At 59.0% G+C, this 15,947-nt stretch overlaps 2 protein-coding genes across 2 annotated transcripts in view; one reads left to right on the top strand and one right to left on the bottom strand.

The window, feature by feature from the left end:
* Positions 1-14,974, bottom strand: part of BCOR (BCL6 corepressor) — a 63,716-nt gene extending 48,742 nt beyond the window's left edge. Inside the window, exon 1 of the mRNA XM_039729401.1 lies at positions 14,343-14,974. The gene's annotated coding sequence lies outside the window, so the exon portion shown is untranslated. The remainder of the gene's footprint in view (positions 1-14,342) is intronic.
* Positions 1,199-11,665, top strand: LOC120511803. The gene is made up of 3 exons (XM_039729332.1): positions 1,199-2,087; positions 10,793-10,954; positions 11,635-11,665. Exons 1-3 carry the CDS (start codon positions 1,609-1,611, stop codon positions 11,663-11,665), a joined length of 672 nt encoding a protein of 223 aa, XP_039585266.1. The 5' UTR covers positions 1,199-1,608.
* Positions 14,975-15,947: the final 973 nt, after the last annotated feature.

Below are 15,947 nucleotides of genomic sequence, written 5' to 3'. Positions count from 1 at the left end.
CCCGGGCCCCCTTTCCCCCCGCGCCCCGTCGCCGCCCGGTTCCAGGCCACTGGAAGGATCATTTCTAGATTTGTGAAAATCCCTAAGAAGTGAAAAGCAATCGGGGGCTCGTAGCGATCTACTTCGATTAGCCCTCAGCCCCGTTCATCTGGAGCTTGATTTAAAGGGCAGCGCTCGCACGGTATTTATAAGCTTAAATGCGGGCTGATGCTTATGAATGTGTTTAGGTACCTCGTTTATCTTGTACCTCCGACTTATATATTTACGACTTATAGGAACAACGACCTGTGCCACGGCTAGAAAGGAGACTTCAGAGACGCCGTATTGCTGCACCGTTTACAATGCGCCGTATAAAGCTCTGGCAGCAGCCAGCGATCTAATATTAGACAAGTGTTAAAAGAATAGGCTTGGCTGCGCTTTTTATATATATATGTATAAAAAAAAATATATACTGTGGGGTTTTTTTATGCAATCTCCACACGACATCACCGCTAGTGACACGTTTTGTAAACCAGAGGAGGAAGCTGCAGACTAAGTAGCCGCCGCACGGATCCGCGGATTAGAGAAGAAGTTTGACCTTTACCCGGGACGTGTGGCATTTCATTTAACCATAAAGCTAAGCACAATGCGCCAGCGAGATCGCTAAACCGATTTAAAATACATATAGAGCCACGCACGACGGTAGTGCATCTCGGTTTAGGCAGCGTGCAGGCACCACGAGGGGGTCGGCGACTATTTTAAGGCTCTTGCCGCAGCCACCCCCCATCGTTCCCGTGTCCCCCGTGTCCCCCCCTCCCCGGCTCCCACACCGTCACGTGTCGAGCAGCGACCGGGACTTTCTGCCGTGTAAACACGGCGCGGCGGAGCCGACCGGGGGCACCCGGGGCTGCCGAGCGCCAGCGGGGCATCCTCCCTGCTCCGGCCCCACGGGGACACCCCCAGGGCGGCGGGGCTCCGGGGGGCCCGAGGCAGCGGCGGCCCCGCGTCCCCCCCGCCGCCTGTCACGCCTCGGACCCTGCACAGAGCGCAGCGGCAGCGCCGCGTTCCCCTTTCCCATATGCTGCGAGGCGAATCATTGCATCGCTCTCAGCTGCCGGCGGCGGCCAAAAGGGGGGAGGAAAAAAAAAAGTTTTCAATTAATGATAAGCCTAGGAACTGGGGAGGGGGGAGCGGGAGGAGGCCAGTGAGGGAAAGTTAAAATGGCTGGCGATCCTTCAAATAACCCTGGCTGCCTTCCCCTGGAGCCCCGGGGAAAGACCCGGACACCCAGGCACACACAGGCTCCTCGAGGCCAAGGCTGCCTCGGGCGGCCCAGGCTGCCTCGGCACACCGCGGTGCCCATACCCGGAGGTTAGGGGACATTCGTATGCCGGGGGCACTCACATCGTCCCCCCGGTTGAACCACACCGCGGCGGTGCTACAGAGAAGCTGCAAAGGCTCCCCCCCACACACACAGCGCGGGGAGGTGGGGCGGCTGGTACCCAACTTTGAGGCATCACTGCACGAAGGATTTCCCGGAGATTCGCGGGAAACACCGACCCCGTCCGCCGCACGGGCAGCCCCGCACCGCCGCCACCGGGGCCCCCCGTCCCTCCCCCGGCGCGGGCGATGCCTCAGTCCCCCAGGCACACCCGGGGGGAGCCGGGGGATTCCTGCCGCCGCTCCGGCCGTGCCGGGAAACGAGGCTACGGGAGGAGGCGGTGGCGGAGGAGGGAGCCACAAACCGGCTCAGCCGCAGGAACCCCGGGCCCCCCGCGCAGACGGGGGCCCACGGAGAGAGCCCGGGCTCCCTTCCGTCGCCCACCCTCCGCGGCATCTCCCGACCCAGGCCGGCCGCGCCATTTTAGACACACACACACACACACAGACACACACACACACATACAGACACACAGACACACACCGCGCGCGCGCACGGCAGCGAGGTTTCCGCTGCCGCTGCCAGAGACAACAGGCAGCAGCCGAGCCCGGGCTGCGCAGGCGGAGCAGCGGCAGCAGTGGGAGAGAGGGACACACACACACACGCACGCACGCACGCCCACACACACACCCACGCACCGCGAGCCAGGCAGAATTGTGCATTTCAGGTAATTTAAGGCCGCATTCCCGGCGCAGGGAAGGAAAAGCGCAGGCCTGCGCCCCACCAGCCCATTAACCCGCCGCCTAATCGGCATCCCGGGAACCCTTCATTGTTGCCTTTATTCCCTATGGCTTTTGCTTTCCAGGAGGGGGATAGAAAAGGAAAAAAAAAAAGGGGGGGGAGGAAGGAAGGGGAAAAAAGGATAAAATACCACCGAGCCAGCCCCTTCCCCCCGCTCGTCCCCCATTGTTCGTCCGCGGGAGGCTGGGAGAGCGCAGCGCCACGGGCTCGCTACGAGCCGGGCTCCGGCGAGCACTCCCCTGCCCCCAATAGCTCGGAAAACTTAGGAGGCAGGGTGGGGGGAACCCCCCCCACACACTGAATACAAAAGTCCCAGCGCTCCTGCGAGAGTTGGGCGAAGGCCTGCGCTCACTTCCGCAACGTTATCCCTGCAGAAATACCGGAGCACGGCCCCCGTTTCCTTCCCCCGGCCCCCGCCGCACCCCCGGGGCGGGGAGTGATTAATGGGCCGTACGCCCTTGCTTTCCCTCCGGCCACCCCGGCACACAGCGCTCCCCGGCGCGGAGCCGCCGCGGCACGCTGGGCGGGGGCGGCCCCCCCACACATCCGTCGGGGACGTTGGGAGATATTGATCACGGACGACTTCATTTTGCATAACTGCGGCTGACAGGGCCTGTGGTTCCCTCGTTTGCGGAGCAACAGCTTCGCGGGGCTGATGGATGGGGAGCGGCTCCCTGCGCTCCCCCAGGCCCCGCTCCGGGGGGAACGGCTCCGCGCCTCACGCAGCAAATGGCCGCGCACAACAGGCGAACATTAAACTTAGGTGCCTCCGTCTCTGTCTTACCTAGCGCGGCCAGCATGGAAGCCTCTCGCTTCCCGCAGGGCTTTGTCTGCACAGCCACGCCAGGGCCAGGGACCTTCGGCGGCTACATGCAAGAAAAAGTGCTTGGGAAGTTGGGGGGTTTTCCTTTTTCTTTTTTTTTTTTTTTAAATTCCCTCCTCCTCCCACCAACAAACAAATAAACAGCCTGGTTTCTGCTAAACAATGCATAAAAATTAGCCTCGCCCCAAAGTTTATGTCGGGTTTATGGCGCTAACGCTCCTCCTTAATGGGAAACGCTTTCCCGAGCACTTCTGGAAAGCGCTGGCGAGCCCTGGGTTACGAAAGCTGCATGACGAGCACCTCGACTAAACGCCTCCAAAACGTGTCCCGACCTCACATCCAGCACCCTTCCACACCTTCAGAGGAAAGGCCAGTCCAGGGTGGGCACAGCCAGCGCCAAACACCGCCTGACTCGGTGTGAGGAAGGCACCGGGGGCAAAAAAAAAAAAAAAAGGAAACCAAACCACGTAAAAAAAAAAAAAGGAAACTAAACCACGTGAAAAATACAAAAAATTACAAAGAAAGAAAAAGAAAAAGGAAATAAAAAGGACATAAAGTTGCCGGCAGCGGCGGTGCCCCGGTGCAGAGGAGGCAGCGTGCAGGCCCTGCCTTCCCTTCCCATCCCGGCGCTCCGCACCGAACAAAGCAGCGAATCAACTGCGATGCAGATGGGCGGCTATGAATTTTTTGCTGCTGCTTAGAGCTTTAATTACTCGTTCTTGATCCGTGGGACTACGACACGACACCGCCAAGGTTAAAATGCCCTGAACAGCTCTGAGCAGATGTGAACGAGTTGGCAGACGCGCAAATGAGGTCTGCCTCTAAGCATGATAACAAGTGACTAATACATTGCATATCGCTGAAAGAAAATTATTTTTCTCTAATTTGCATTAGCTTCTTTTTTTTTTTTTTAACGCCGCCGACATTCCCTCCTCAGAGGCAGCAGCATAATCCTTAAAATATTGCTCCGTGACTTTAAAAGATTTGGAAGGAGGCAGCAATTGCCAGTGTTTTGGCTATGCAAGTGTTTTGGCTATGCAGGCTTGTTTATCTTTCCGCCTTTGCTCCAAGGCGAAACTAGTTTCGCAAGCAGTATTCTTGCAGAAAAATGGCACATGTCACATAAAACACCAGTTTATAGGAATTGATGCTAAAATTGTTGAATGACTACTGGTGTACTTTTGCCACTAATAGCACGGTGTAATCCATAAAGGACCAAGGGGACAGTCAAGGCCAAAACAGAAAAAAAAAAAAACATAACAGATTGACTGGAGAGAAATAGATAAAGACAACCCATCGACCAAAACGACTAAAAGGGGGGTGAGGGATGAAATGAGCATCTCCCCTTCTTACCTGCTTTCCACCCCAGAGACGCCCCGTCAAAAAGACAATAGTACGTGGAGGTCACTTACTATATAAAACACAGCGGTTCTCGTAGGTAGCGAAATTATGTCAGGTACAAATATAGGCTGGGACCCAGTTCTCCAAGTTTCCTCGACTTTCCAGAGGCTCTTCTGAAAGGGCCAGGAGATCACTCTGGGTACTGGAGCAAACTTCAAGAACAGACATCCTATTCTCAGAAGACAAACCGAGGGCCTTAGATGCAGAGGCTTTGAGCAGAAAATAGCCACTCGGGAGATTTATGCACGAGGAGTTTTTTCACTGAAGACCTACTCCAGGGATCCCTGCACATCCAGGTTATCAGGGGTCGTCCGCTGCCATCTCAAGCGGCAACTTTCTCTGCCAACACGTGTTTGTGAAGGAAACTGCTGCCAGCCCCGGGCCGGCCGAGGCTCGCAGCCGCGCTGCCCTCTCCTGCCGAGAGAGACACCGGGACACCGCTCCCGCGAAGCCACCGGGGCCGGCGCGAACCTGCCGCCAGGAGGGATTTCCCAGCGCCGGGGCCGGGCACGGAGCCGGCCGCTCCCCCGGCTGCCTCCGTGCGCTCGTAAATGAAGCGGAGGCGGAAAGAGGGGCCGGGGGGAGGGGGCGGAACGCTTCTCCCCGGCCAGCGGCGTTTGCTGCGGGCGGGCGGGCGGCAGGGCAGCGCGGCCGGGCGCCAGAGTTAAATCCAGACTAACAATCCCCAGTTAGAGATCAAACCAACAACAGCAGCATTGTGTCTGCCTTCATTGCTTTACCATCAACCACTGCAGCTGGTTTACTCGAAACAAGGAACACCCTCTACCCACCTCCCCCCGCCCCGGGGCCAGAAACGTGCTTGTTCCCGGAGGTCGGCCGGGCGGAGCCGCGCTGCCCGGGGGCTCTGCGGGTGCTGCTCCGCCAGCCCGATGTCGGTGGGTGCCAAGCGCCGCGGGGCTCTCCCCCAGCAGCGCCGAGGGGTTTCCAGTCAGCACTCACGCCCGACGAAACGCCCGCACAATCACAAGTTGAGCTCCGCTCTCGGTCTAGCTTTTGGGAAAGGCGAGGGGGAACCCCGCTGTGGCGGGGAAAGCCGCGCCTGCAGCTGCGCAGCGCCCCGCGGCACACGGCGAGCTCGCCCCCGCGGCGCGGCGCGCCTCCGAGCAGCCCTTCCCCGGGAAAGCCGGGCTTCCCCCGATCCCTGCCCGGCCGCCTCGCACGGCAGCGTCCGAGCTGCTGTGGCAGCGAACCTCCCGCCGAGGGGCCCCTCCGCCACCCCTGCCCGGGGCGGTGACCCCGCAACCCGCGGCGGCACCGGCCCCTCCGCTCAGCCGGGCGGCAGCGACGCGCTTCCACCTTCTCGTTTCCACCGTAAGGAGGAAAAACACAAATAACAAGAAAAGAAAAATGCCAAGAACCTAAAGCACCAGTCCAGCTTCGTTCACGATACAACCACCTGGAAGCAAAGGAGTGCGCTGCACTCTCTCAGAGGGCCTTTTGCTGGGCACAGCTGTAATTTGAGTGTAAATCCTCATAGCTCCTTCCCTGCCCTTACTTATTTTTACATCAGCAGCAAAGTTGGAGGAGACATGGAATTTACTTTAAAGAAGCATGGGGAAAATAAATCTGTTCGAGGAAACCTTTCCTTGCCATTCTGAGTCCTGGCATTACCCAAGTTGCACATCTCTTAAGGGAAAACCAAGACAGCAACTTTCTCTGAAATTTGTGTCCTGCACAAACTCTTTACGAGGCCAAATAACACTTTCTATGTACCTATATGCAGCTTGGGAGACGGCACCAGTAAGGAAAAATAGCTGACTTTATTGGAAGCATGTTTCCATCTTGGCCTAAACCCTGCCAAAGGGCAGTACTACCCCGGCAGGTATGGTGCTTCACACTGATGTGGTAAGTCTCCAATCGACTTCCGAATCAGATTCACCACCCAAAGACACCAGTACACATTCACAGGTCAGTATCATCGACTATTCACTGCCTATACGTAGCTAGAAATCTGCTGGCCTGGTAAAAACCACTGCTAACAGAACAATGTCAGCAAAGGCTGCAACACAGTCTTGTGAGAGACAGGCGATTCGTGCCTACTGAGGCTCTTTCAGCACAAAGGCTTTTAGAGGAAGAAGAGAGAGAAGGGGGGAAAAAAGGAGGGAGGGCTCTCGTGTTTCAGGGCTGCTGTCCCCTGGGAACCAAGAACCAAGTGTAGCTTCAATCAAATGCTGACTTCTCCTCTGGGAGCTCAGTAGGAAACCTGATCTCACTAGCTCATGCCTGCCTCCATGCATATAGGCTGGGTTTTCTTTCATACCAGCAATTTGTATAAAGAGGGGAGCCAATATAGTTTATTGCAAACGAGATCTCGCAGTAATGGATCTAGAGAGATACTTCTGTAGCTAAAATAAGACAACCTTCAGCCACCTGCTCGGGGCAGGCCCTGCCACAGCCGCCTCCAGCTCCGCACACAGGGCTCGCTGTGGGCGCCCCTGGCACCGCAGGGCACAGCCTCCCACGCATCTCCTCCAGCCCTGCATCCTCCCAGCTGGCAGCACCCGCCCTGGGACGGCGTTTTGTGCAATGCCAGGTTACACTTCCATTAAAACCTTTACCCTGGGAGATCACTTCCTGCTTGCCAAAGTGCTGCTCCAGCTTCCCCTGCTGCTCCCAACTTTAGCCAGAGGTATTTCTCTCCTCGCCCAGCGAGGCCTGGAGACCCATCGAGGCATCCACCCCTGCGCGCTGCTCCTGGGCTGCCCTGGCACGGCACGGCATGGCACAGCACAGGAGCTCTGCAGGGGAAGGCAGGCCAGTCCTCGGAGCTCCGCATAACTTCACACCGGGCTGCTTAATTCTGCACGGGGCTTTGCTAATCCACTTTGTGCTTGACTACTGGAACGGGAGGAAAGGAAAACACTGCACGGAGGAGCACGGCCAGGCCAGAGCAAGGTGAGCCTAGGGGACTGCAGCCTGTGGGAAGGGCTTTCCTCGACACCCAGCTCAGCCTCCTACTGCTGTGGGCAAGTCGGAGAAGCTTAAAGCACAACCCAGCACACCAGGGCGTGGGAGCAAAGGGGATTGCCCGAGGATCAGAGATCCCTGTAGGATCTCTCCATAGCCAGGAGCTTTCACATGGAGAAAGTTTGGCTCAGGGAGGGAATTTGCACTTAGAAAGAGGAGCCCAGCCCATCCCTTCTTGTGCCATTAACAAGTTCTCTGTGAATTTCAAGGAGAGCTGAGAATACGCCCCTCCAGCTTTGATTTCACTTCTCTGTCCCTAGCTGTCACCATACACAAATGCCATACTCAAACCATGACTAAAGCAGCCCCACAAAGCTCTCTCAGCCCTCCAGGAGACTCCCAGATGCAATGCCACCCCACCCCAGGGGAACACGGGGGAAACACAGCGGTGGGTGAGGGACAGGCACCTGCTCACACAGGGACAAGGACACCCATCAGGCTGCCCCAAGCGTGCAGTCTGCTCTCTGTGCAAGTACAAGTGTACTTCCCTCTGCTATCAACTGTGCCAAGCGCCAGCTACTCCAATAGAATGTGGAATTCTCACTTTTATAACTGAGCATACAGGCCCAAATGTTTTGTAATATGCAAATACTGAAAGGCATACATGGCCCCCAGGTGAGGTACCAGGGTAAGACCAAGAGCTGCTCCAGCTGAAAACGAAAAGCAAACCACGCTGTGAGTAAGAATGAGCTGGCAGACTGCAACCCACCGTGGGCTATCTAGAGGTGCACGGGGAAGGAGCCAAGCCACTGCAGCTCCTGGATGTGGGAGATGACTCCAAGGGCAGCAGGAGCCACGGAAAGGAGAGCACCAAGGCTGGGAGCACTCCCAGCCCTCCTGGCCAAGAAGCAGGCAGAGGAAGCACAACGACAGGCTTTCCTGGTCTGCTCGGCCACTGAGCACAGCCCCGAGCCTCCCCTTTCCCTTGTGCTTCTCTGAACACACACAGCTCTTTATACGAGCTGTTCCCAGTGTGGCTGGTGGATTCTGCGCTTTCCACTTTAATTGTCTTATCCAAATAAAGCTTTGTTTTCCTTAGCACGACAATCCCAACATTCAGACCGAGATTTTCATTGGACAGAGGAGATATTTTATTCTCTGATTGTTTAGGGAGCCACGGCTTACACGGAACAGCCCTGGCTTGTGTGCCTCCACTCACAATGGGTGCTTTGCAGCCCCTTGTCCCATCATGTAGATTCATTTTACAGAGTTATCAGGGTGAGAATCATGTTTCTCTCAATTTCATAGCTTTCCAAGTCTATCCTAGACTTTAACAAGTCTTTTAGTTTGCACCTAGACAATAAATTTAGTTTAATTTAGCTTCCGGTCTTTAATTTTAGCAGGTCTTCTTTTTGCATGCAAATCAATATGGCAATTACCATCTAAAAGCTCACCCAGCCCTAGGTCAATGTAAATTGATCATTGTCCGCCTTCTACAAAATAACACCGGGAGTCTGTGGTGCATAATGAGATTATACTGGAAACTGTCTTTCAGATCACAAATTATATTTCATGCTGTCAGGATCTTCTCCAAGAAGACTTCCTTGCATGTTTAATCACATGGCACGGAATCTATCAGCTCATGAGGTAGTTTTGGGGTGCAAAGAGTGAAGGAAGAGTCTCAAATAATGCAGACAACAATTCTGGAAAACAGGCAGGCAGGTACAGAGGGATGCTCTCACTCAATAACTTTTCCAGCAGCGGAAGAGAGGAGGGGAAAAAAATCTCCCCTCAGCCAAGAACTGCTGTCCAGCAAACAAGGAAAAATGAATTCCCTGCTGGAAAGCAGCAGAACTTTCCTAAAGCCACATTTGCAAGGAGTTCTTGGCCTCCTCCTTTCCGTCCCCACCTCATTCTGCCGGAGCGCTGGCATCCTGCCCCGCAGAAACCCGGCGCAGGATGCGCTCTCCTGGCAGAGACCGCCCTGCCGCCGCAGCCCGGGGACCCGAGCAGGTCAGCTCGGAGGGAAAGGTCGCTCGGGAGCAGCGACTGCTGTAAGCCGGTTCCCTGAAAGGCCAGAGGATTAACGGGATCTGCTCACAGCCAGGGGAACTCCCCCTGCCTGCAGCCCGGGCCTCGGCGCTCCCTCCGGCACGCACAGCCCTGCAGCCAGCGCTGCTCGAGCATCTCACAGGGCTGAGCCCGGCTCTCCGTGCTACTGCAAAGCCCAGAAAGAGGGGAGCAGGCCCGCTCTAGCCATCAATTATTCCTAAAGCAACACCAGCCTAAGGAGGAAGTATTAAACTTGGCTTCATGCTGCTTTAAGCCCACACTAAAATGTGATGTATTGCGGCGTTCGGGGGAAAGACAGCGCATCGCACATCACCTGTGCATCCCAACTACGCTGCAGGGTCCCAGCAAGAGCACAGACCTCTGTCGAGGCACGCAGAAATTGGAGATCACTTGTCCTCCACACTAAGCACTGAATTACTCCAAGCCATATTTAATCTGAGGGCAACGTGGCTGCTTAGCTACGGCCTGAACTGCAGCAGGCCTTCTGCCTGTCTTTGCAGGGGCCACTCATCGGTCAAAGTTGAGAGACCTTGTAAACGACAGCCACACATTGCCAAAACTACTCTGGTATGTGCAGCACTCTTTATTTTGGGCCGTGGTGACCTGGGTCCATTTTCTCCACAAACGGAGACATGAAAACATGTCAACAACTTTGTGCACTCTCGCAGCTGCACAGATTCAGAAAGTTTGCTTTGTACAGGCACCCCTGCAGCTCAGTCACTGTTAGGGGACCTTGGCTTCCTCATCAGTCTCCAAAAAAGTGTATTACCACGGGGTGAAGGAAGAGGAGGGAAGAGGAATGACAATTTTGAACTGCCTGAGAAGCTACAGCTCTTGGCACATTCTGGTAAAGGCAAATACAGCGTGTGACACGGAGCCTGGATTGTCCACCAGCACAGGAATAAAGCCAAGGCACCAGTATTGTTTCAAGACCCAGTCCATATTTGGGCATTCAGCTCACACATCCCAAGTATTGCTTTAAATATTAGAGACATTCGCCAATGTGGTTCATAACGCACCCAAATGGGAGAAGTCATTTCTGCTTGCTCTCAGATTACTGGCTTGGTCTTGGTGGTGCGGGGGTTTTTTGTGGGGGGAGAAGAGAGGGAAACCCTGCTGAGTCTGTTTGCACTGGTCTGTATTAGATATGCAACAAATCTGCCATTTCCGGCGCTGCTTCTATCTAATTAGAGATGTATTTAGATGTGACGTGTAAATAAGCGCTGAGCTGCCTGCTGCCCTGGCTGCGTGGACTGCTCGGGAGCATTTCCAATAAGGCTGTAGCGCCCGGAACCAGGGCTCAGACAAAGAGGGATGGGAATGGTCTGCGCTGCAGGCGAATCCAACAAAACCAGCTTTTATCTATCGCTCTAAAGCCTTAACTGCTTTTAATCTGTACCGCCCAGGCTTGCACGCCAGGATCGCATCTCATCCACCGAGGACGTCTCAAGCAACAAAAGGAAGCACACACGCTCGGAGGAGCTGCAAACAACCCCCGACCCACCCGAGCTGCAAGGCAGACCCCGCTCTCCGCCTGCCCTGGCGTTCCACGAGGTGTGTTCGCTCCCGTGGGCTCCCGAGCACCCCGAGGCACTCCCAAACACCCGGCTCCTGCTGCCCAGACACGAGCCCAGGGCTGTGAGCACAGATGCGGCCCCGCGGGGCCAAGGGCGCCGAGCTGCTGGGAGAGAAGTTGACGGAACCCGAAGGCGGCCACGGAAACTCGCTCCCCTCCATCTCGGGATTTCCACCGCGGCCCGCGGGAAGAGGGGGGCAGGGCAGGGCTAGGAGGGGCGGAGAGCCCCGGGGACACCCCGGCAGCCCCGAGCCCGAGGGGCTGCGGCGGCTGCCCCGGCCCTGTGGCTGGCCTGACTCCGGCTCCAAGAGCTCCTCGGAGTTTCCAGAGAGGAAACTCCTGGGAACGAAATCATCTGGCACTCGCCTCGTGAACTCTTTTCCTGTTGTGGGAAACATCTCGTGTAAAGCCATTAGATGGACGGGGCAGTGCCGGGGCCGGAGGCGCGCTACCCCGTCCCCCCCCCGCTCCGACATCATCCCTGCGATCGCTGCCGCATCTTTCCAGGCCGGGATAGCCAGCCCCGATACGCTCCGGCGTGAAGGGTTAACAACCATCACCACCAACACACAAAAAAAAAAAAAAAAAAAAAAGGAAGGAAGAAAAGAGGGAGGAAAAAAAAAGAAAAAATATCGCGGTGACCTTTTCCGTCTCCCCCACTCTCCCTTTCAGGCTCCGGTTCCTGAGCTCGCAGGGAGCCTGAGCGGCTGTCTAGACCGATCTATCACAGACGGACAAACAATACCAGGAGAAGCCCCTGCCCGGTCCCTCAGCCTCCGCCACTCACCTTAGAAATGGCGAAGAACAGAAAAGTGACCGCGATACAATCCTCCCCGGTATATTTATAGCCTTCCACACAGCCCACCTTCATGCCTGACAAATGAGATTTTGTCTGCTCTCGCAACGTACGCTCCAATAAACACACACACTTTTTTTTTTCTTTTTTTTTTTTTGTGTGTGTGTCTGTTTGTTTTTGGTAACATTCCGGGCTCGTCCCTCCGATCTCGGGGCGGGCGAGGGCCCACCACGCCCGTGAGGGACGGCAGGTTTGATAGCGGGGGCAGGAATGACCGGGGGGAGCAGTAGGGGTCCCGGTCACTCGTCCACATGCAACCTCCCATCCTGGAAGCTTCAATGTCCGTATTCATCACGCCCCTTCGCACCCGGCCCCCCTCACCCGAAGTACTCCCCGGGCCCTGCCAGCCCTCCAGGTTGCGTATTAAAGAGGTATACGGGGCGAGGAGCCGGAGGTCCAACGCTGCAAAAGGCTGGGGAATAACTAATGAGCTGTGCAGCCCATTGATCCGGTGCATACTTCCTAATTAACTCTGAGTCACCTATTTGTGACAGCAATTCAAAGAACTGCACCAGGGATAAACTGCAACCCCGGCGTGCGAAGGCAACCCGGCGGGGGGGGCGGGGAGGGAAGAGGCGGCGGGGGGGGCGCTGGGGGAGGAGGAATTTGCTCCTAATCCTCCTAAAAGCAATTAGGGTGAGCGCTGCGCTGGCTACCTCTCGGGAAGGGGAAAAAAAACAAAAAAACAAAAAAACCACCCAGCGGCTCCAACAGCAGAACCGAAAGGAAATGAATCGGTGTGTCGCAAGGGCGACAGCACCGGGCTCCAGACAGACAGGCAAGCCTCAGCACCTCGGGAAAGTCGGCGAGGAGGAAGCGGAACGCCGGTCCGGGCGGGCAGCGGCGCGCACGGAGCTGCGGGAGCAGCGCGGGCGGCGGTGACCCGGGAGCGGCGGAGTCACCGGCGGGGGCTGCGGGGTGCCCGGGGCACCGGACCCCGCACCGCCCGCCCGCTCTCGCCCCCAGCTTTGTTCCCAAGTGGCTCTGGCGGGGCATTGCTCTTCCCGGCCGCCCCCCGCGGTAGGGCCACGGGGAGGGGGCGGGGGAAAAAAAAAAAAAGTTAATAGAAACCTTTGGAAAATCCGGGCTTGGCTACGTGGTGCGGATTTGGCTCCCCCCTGCCCCCCCCCCTTTTAATGCAAACACGAATACAAAAGCTGCGGGCTCTAAAGAGCAGATGAAAGCAATGAACGGAGTTTCTGGAAAAGATTCATTAGTGGGAATTAATGCTGCGAGGAGCTCCGAGGCGATACCATTAAAGTCAGTCCCCACACTTTGTCAGTTTTACACCGCTCGCTATGGTCGGGGCTTTTTTTTTCTTGTTGGGGTAAATGGGGGAGGTGCTCTTCGCCTTCCCCTCGCCCCCTCTGCGATCGCCAAACCCGGGATCCGACAGACATCGCGGAAATGAGAGGGAGGGAGGGAGGAAGGAGGAAGGGGAAAGAAAAAAAAAAAACACCCAACAACAAAATTTTAACAAACAAACCACCCAACATACACACATCGAGAAAGAAAGAGGAACGTGAACGCTGCGCAGCCCTCGCCCCCGGACTCGCTCCGCGAACATCAAATGCATGCCTCATATGCTGCGCAGAGCCGCCCCACTTGGCCCTGCCTTCACAAAGCAGCCTCCGCTGCCTCCCCGCCTGGCCGTCCCCCTCCGGCTGCCCCATTGATGGCAAGCCCCGAGCCTCCCTCCGGCTCGCTCTCCCAACTCCAAACTACATTTTCGGGCTGTCTAAACTTCCGTGTCACGCCGGACCTCACGCCAGCACAGCTCCGCGCACGGGAAAGCCCCGGGCCGCCCCGTCCCACGTGCGCCGCGGCGCCCGCCCCGCCGGGGCGGAGGGACAGGGGGGAGCAGCGCCTCGGGCTCTCCCGGCGGGGAGAAGGCAGCCGGCAGCGGGCTCTCCCGGCGGGAGCAAGGCAGCCGGCAGCGGGCTCTCCCGGCGGGAGCAAGGCAGCCGGCAGCGGGCTCTCCCGGCGGGAGCAAGGCAGCCGGCAGCGGGCTCTGACCGCGCGTTGCTCCGGGCGGGGAGCGCGGAGCCCGGCCCGCCCGGCGCGGGAGCTCTCCCCGCTCCGCGAGCCGGCAGCGCCGCTCCTCGCTCACCCCGTCCCACGGGAGCCTCCGTAACGCCGCTGCTCCGGCGCCTTCCCAGTCACAAAGTGCAAGACGACGGGAACACCGCCACCACTCCCCACACGGGCGCACCGGAGCCGAGAACGCGATCGGGTGCTTCCCCCCGCCTCCGCTGCCCCGAACAGGCATCTTCACAAGCAACTGCCTCCAAACTTCCCCTCCGACACCGCAGCCCCGGAGGCGCTCCGCTAGACCCTCCTGCCCCCGCCGCCGCCCGCCCGCCACTCCCGCCCGAGCCCCGCTGCCCCGCGCCGTAACTTTCCGCCACGCCGCCGCTCTGCCTTCCCCGCGGCCGGCCGAGGGGAGCCCCGCAACCGCGCCGTCACCGCGGGACTCGGCGGCGGCGCTTCCGCACGGGAGCTGTTCGCGGAGCGCGACACTGACCTTCCTGCCGCGCCGCGGGGCTGCGGCGTGCGCGGTCCGAGACACGGGTCCCCACACCGTCGGCTGGCCCTGCTGCTCTCCCTGAAGGGCAGCCCCGTCGGGGGTGGTTAGAAGAGGCGAGAAAAGTTTCACGATCCGACTCCCCCTCTCCGTGGGTGCGTGTGTCGCGGCTTGCCCCAGCGCGGGCGGGTCGGGGAAGGGGAAAGACCAGGGAGCTGCGGGGAGCGGGAGCGTGGCCGCCCTCTGCGCCGACGGGGCAGGTGCCCGCGGGAAGGGCTTTGCTCCTCGGCTCGACTGGGCTCAGCAGCGGGAGTGGGAGCGGCAGCCCGCGATGCTCATTCCGGCTGCCGGCTCTGGTTTGGCAGCGCCATGTTGCTGGCTTGCTCCGGGCGAAGTTCCTGCGCTGGCGAGCGCGGCGCTCCCCACATCTCGCCCGCGCCGCCGTCTCCCGTGCCCTGGCCGCCGCGGCTTTGTGTGTGTGTGGCTGGGGATTTAATTCTCCTCCTCCTCCTCTTCTCCTCCTCTCTCTCTCTCTTTTTCTTCCTCTCCCCCCCCCTCCCCTCTTTAGTCCGCCGGGAAAGCCGCTCTTCCTCACCTTGCCGCTGGGAGACCGGGCTCCGTCTGCTGCACGCTGCGCTCCCCTCGCATCCCCCCTCCCTCTCTCCCTCCTCCTCCTCCTCCTCCTCCTCCAGCCGTCGCCTCCCCTCCCTTCCCCTCCCCCCGGGCAGGCGCTGCACCGAGGGAGCCGCCGCCAGCAGCAGCAGCAGCGGCAGCAGCGCCGCCACCGCTTTTTCCCTCAGCAAGTTTCCCCCTCCCCTGGCTGCGTTTCCCTGCTCAGGCAGGGCTCGCCCGGCCGCTCGCCCGCTCCCCCCCTTGCCCTGACTAATTGATTTGCCCCCCCTCGCCGCGCCGCCAGCCCCTCGCCCCGCTCGCTCCCCCCGGCTGGCACAGGTCGCTGCCAAGCTGCGGCGCCCCGGGGGGGGACTCCGCGCTCCCGCGCTCCCCGGCAGGCAGGAGGGGAAAGCCGCCCCCCCCCGCCCCGCCGATACTCCCCTCTCTCGCTACCCAGAAGGCCAGTGGAGAACCGCAATTACCATAAAGCTCCGTTCACTCCGCTCCGCCAAGCTGTCAAAACCCCGGCGGCGGCGGCGCTGCCAGACATCGCTGCGAGCCTCCGCGGCGGGTCGCGCCGCGCTGCCACCCCCCGCCACCCCGCTCGCCCNNNNGGCCCCCCCACCCCGCTTCCCCCGTGATCCCAGCGGCGCCTGGAACACCCCGCGGCGATGCAACCCGCGCCCACAGTCACACCCGCCGGCTCCGGGTTTCCCCCGTCGCGCAAAGGCATCCCCGCTCCCCCAGGACCTGCCGAGGGCTCGCAGCCGTCGTAACCCCCCGCAGGGGTCATGCCACGAGCGGACCCTTTCGGCCGCAGCCTCTCACAACCCGAGGGGGCTGTGTCGCCCCCCGACGCCGGGGCCCCTCTCTGGGTCCCACCCGCGCCCCCAACTTCGCGTGGTCCGCGGCTCGGCCGCGCTGATTTCCGCGCTTCCCCCCGGTCCGCTTCTCCGAGCTCTGAATTGGGATGGGAAAAAAGCCACTCGTTTG

The sequence above is a fragment of the Passer montanus genome, unplaced genomic scaffold (assembly GCF_014805655.1).
Source record: "Passer montanus isolate IOZ18808 unplaced genomic scaffold, ASM1480565v1 scaffold69, whole genome shotgun sequence".
Taxonomy (NCBI): domain Eukaryota; kingdom Metazoa; phylum Chordata; class Aves; order Passeriformes; family Passeridae; genus Passer; species Passer montanus.
Note: the sequence above shows the minus strand (reverse complement) of the source record. Positions and strands in the feature narration are given on the sequence as shown.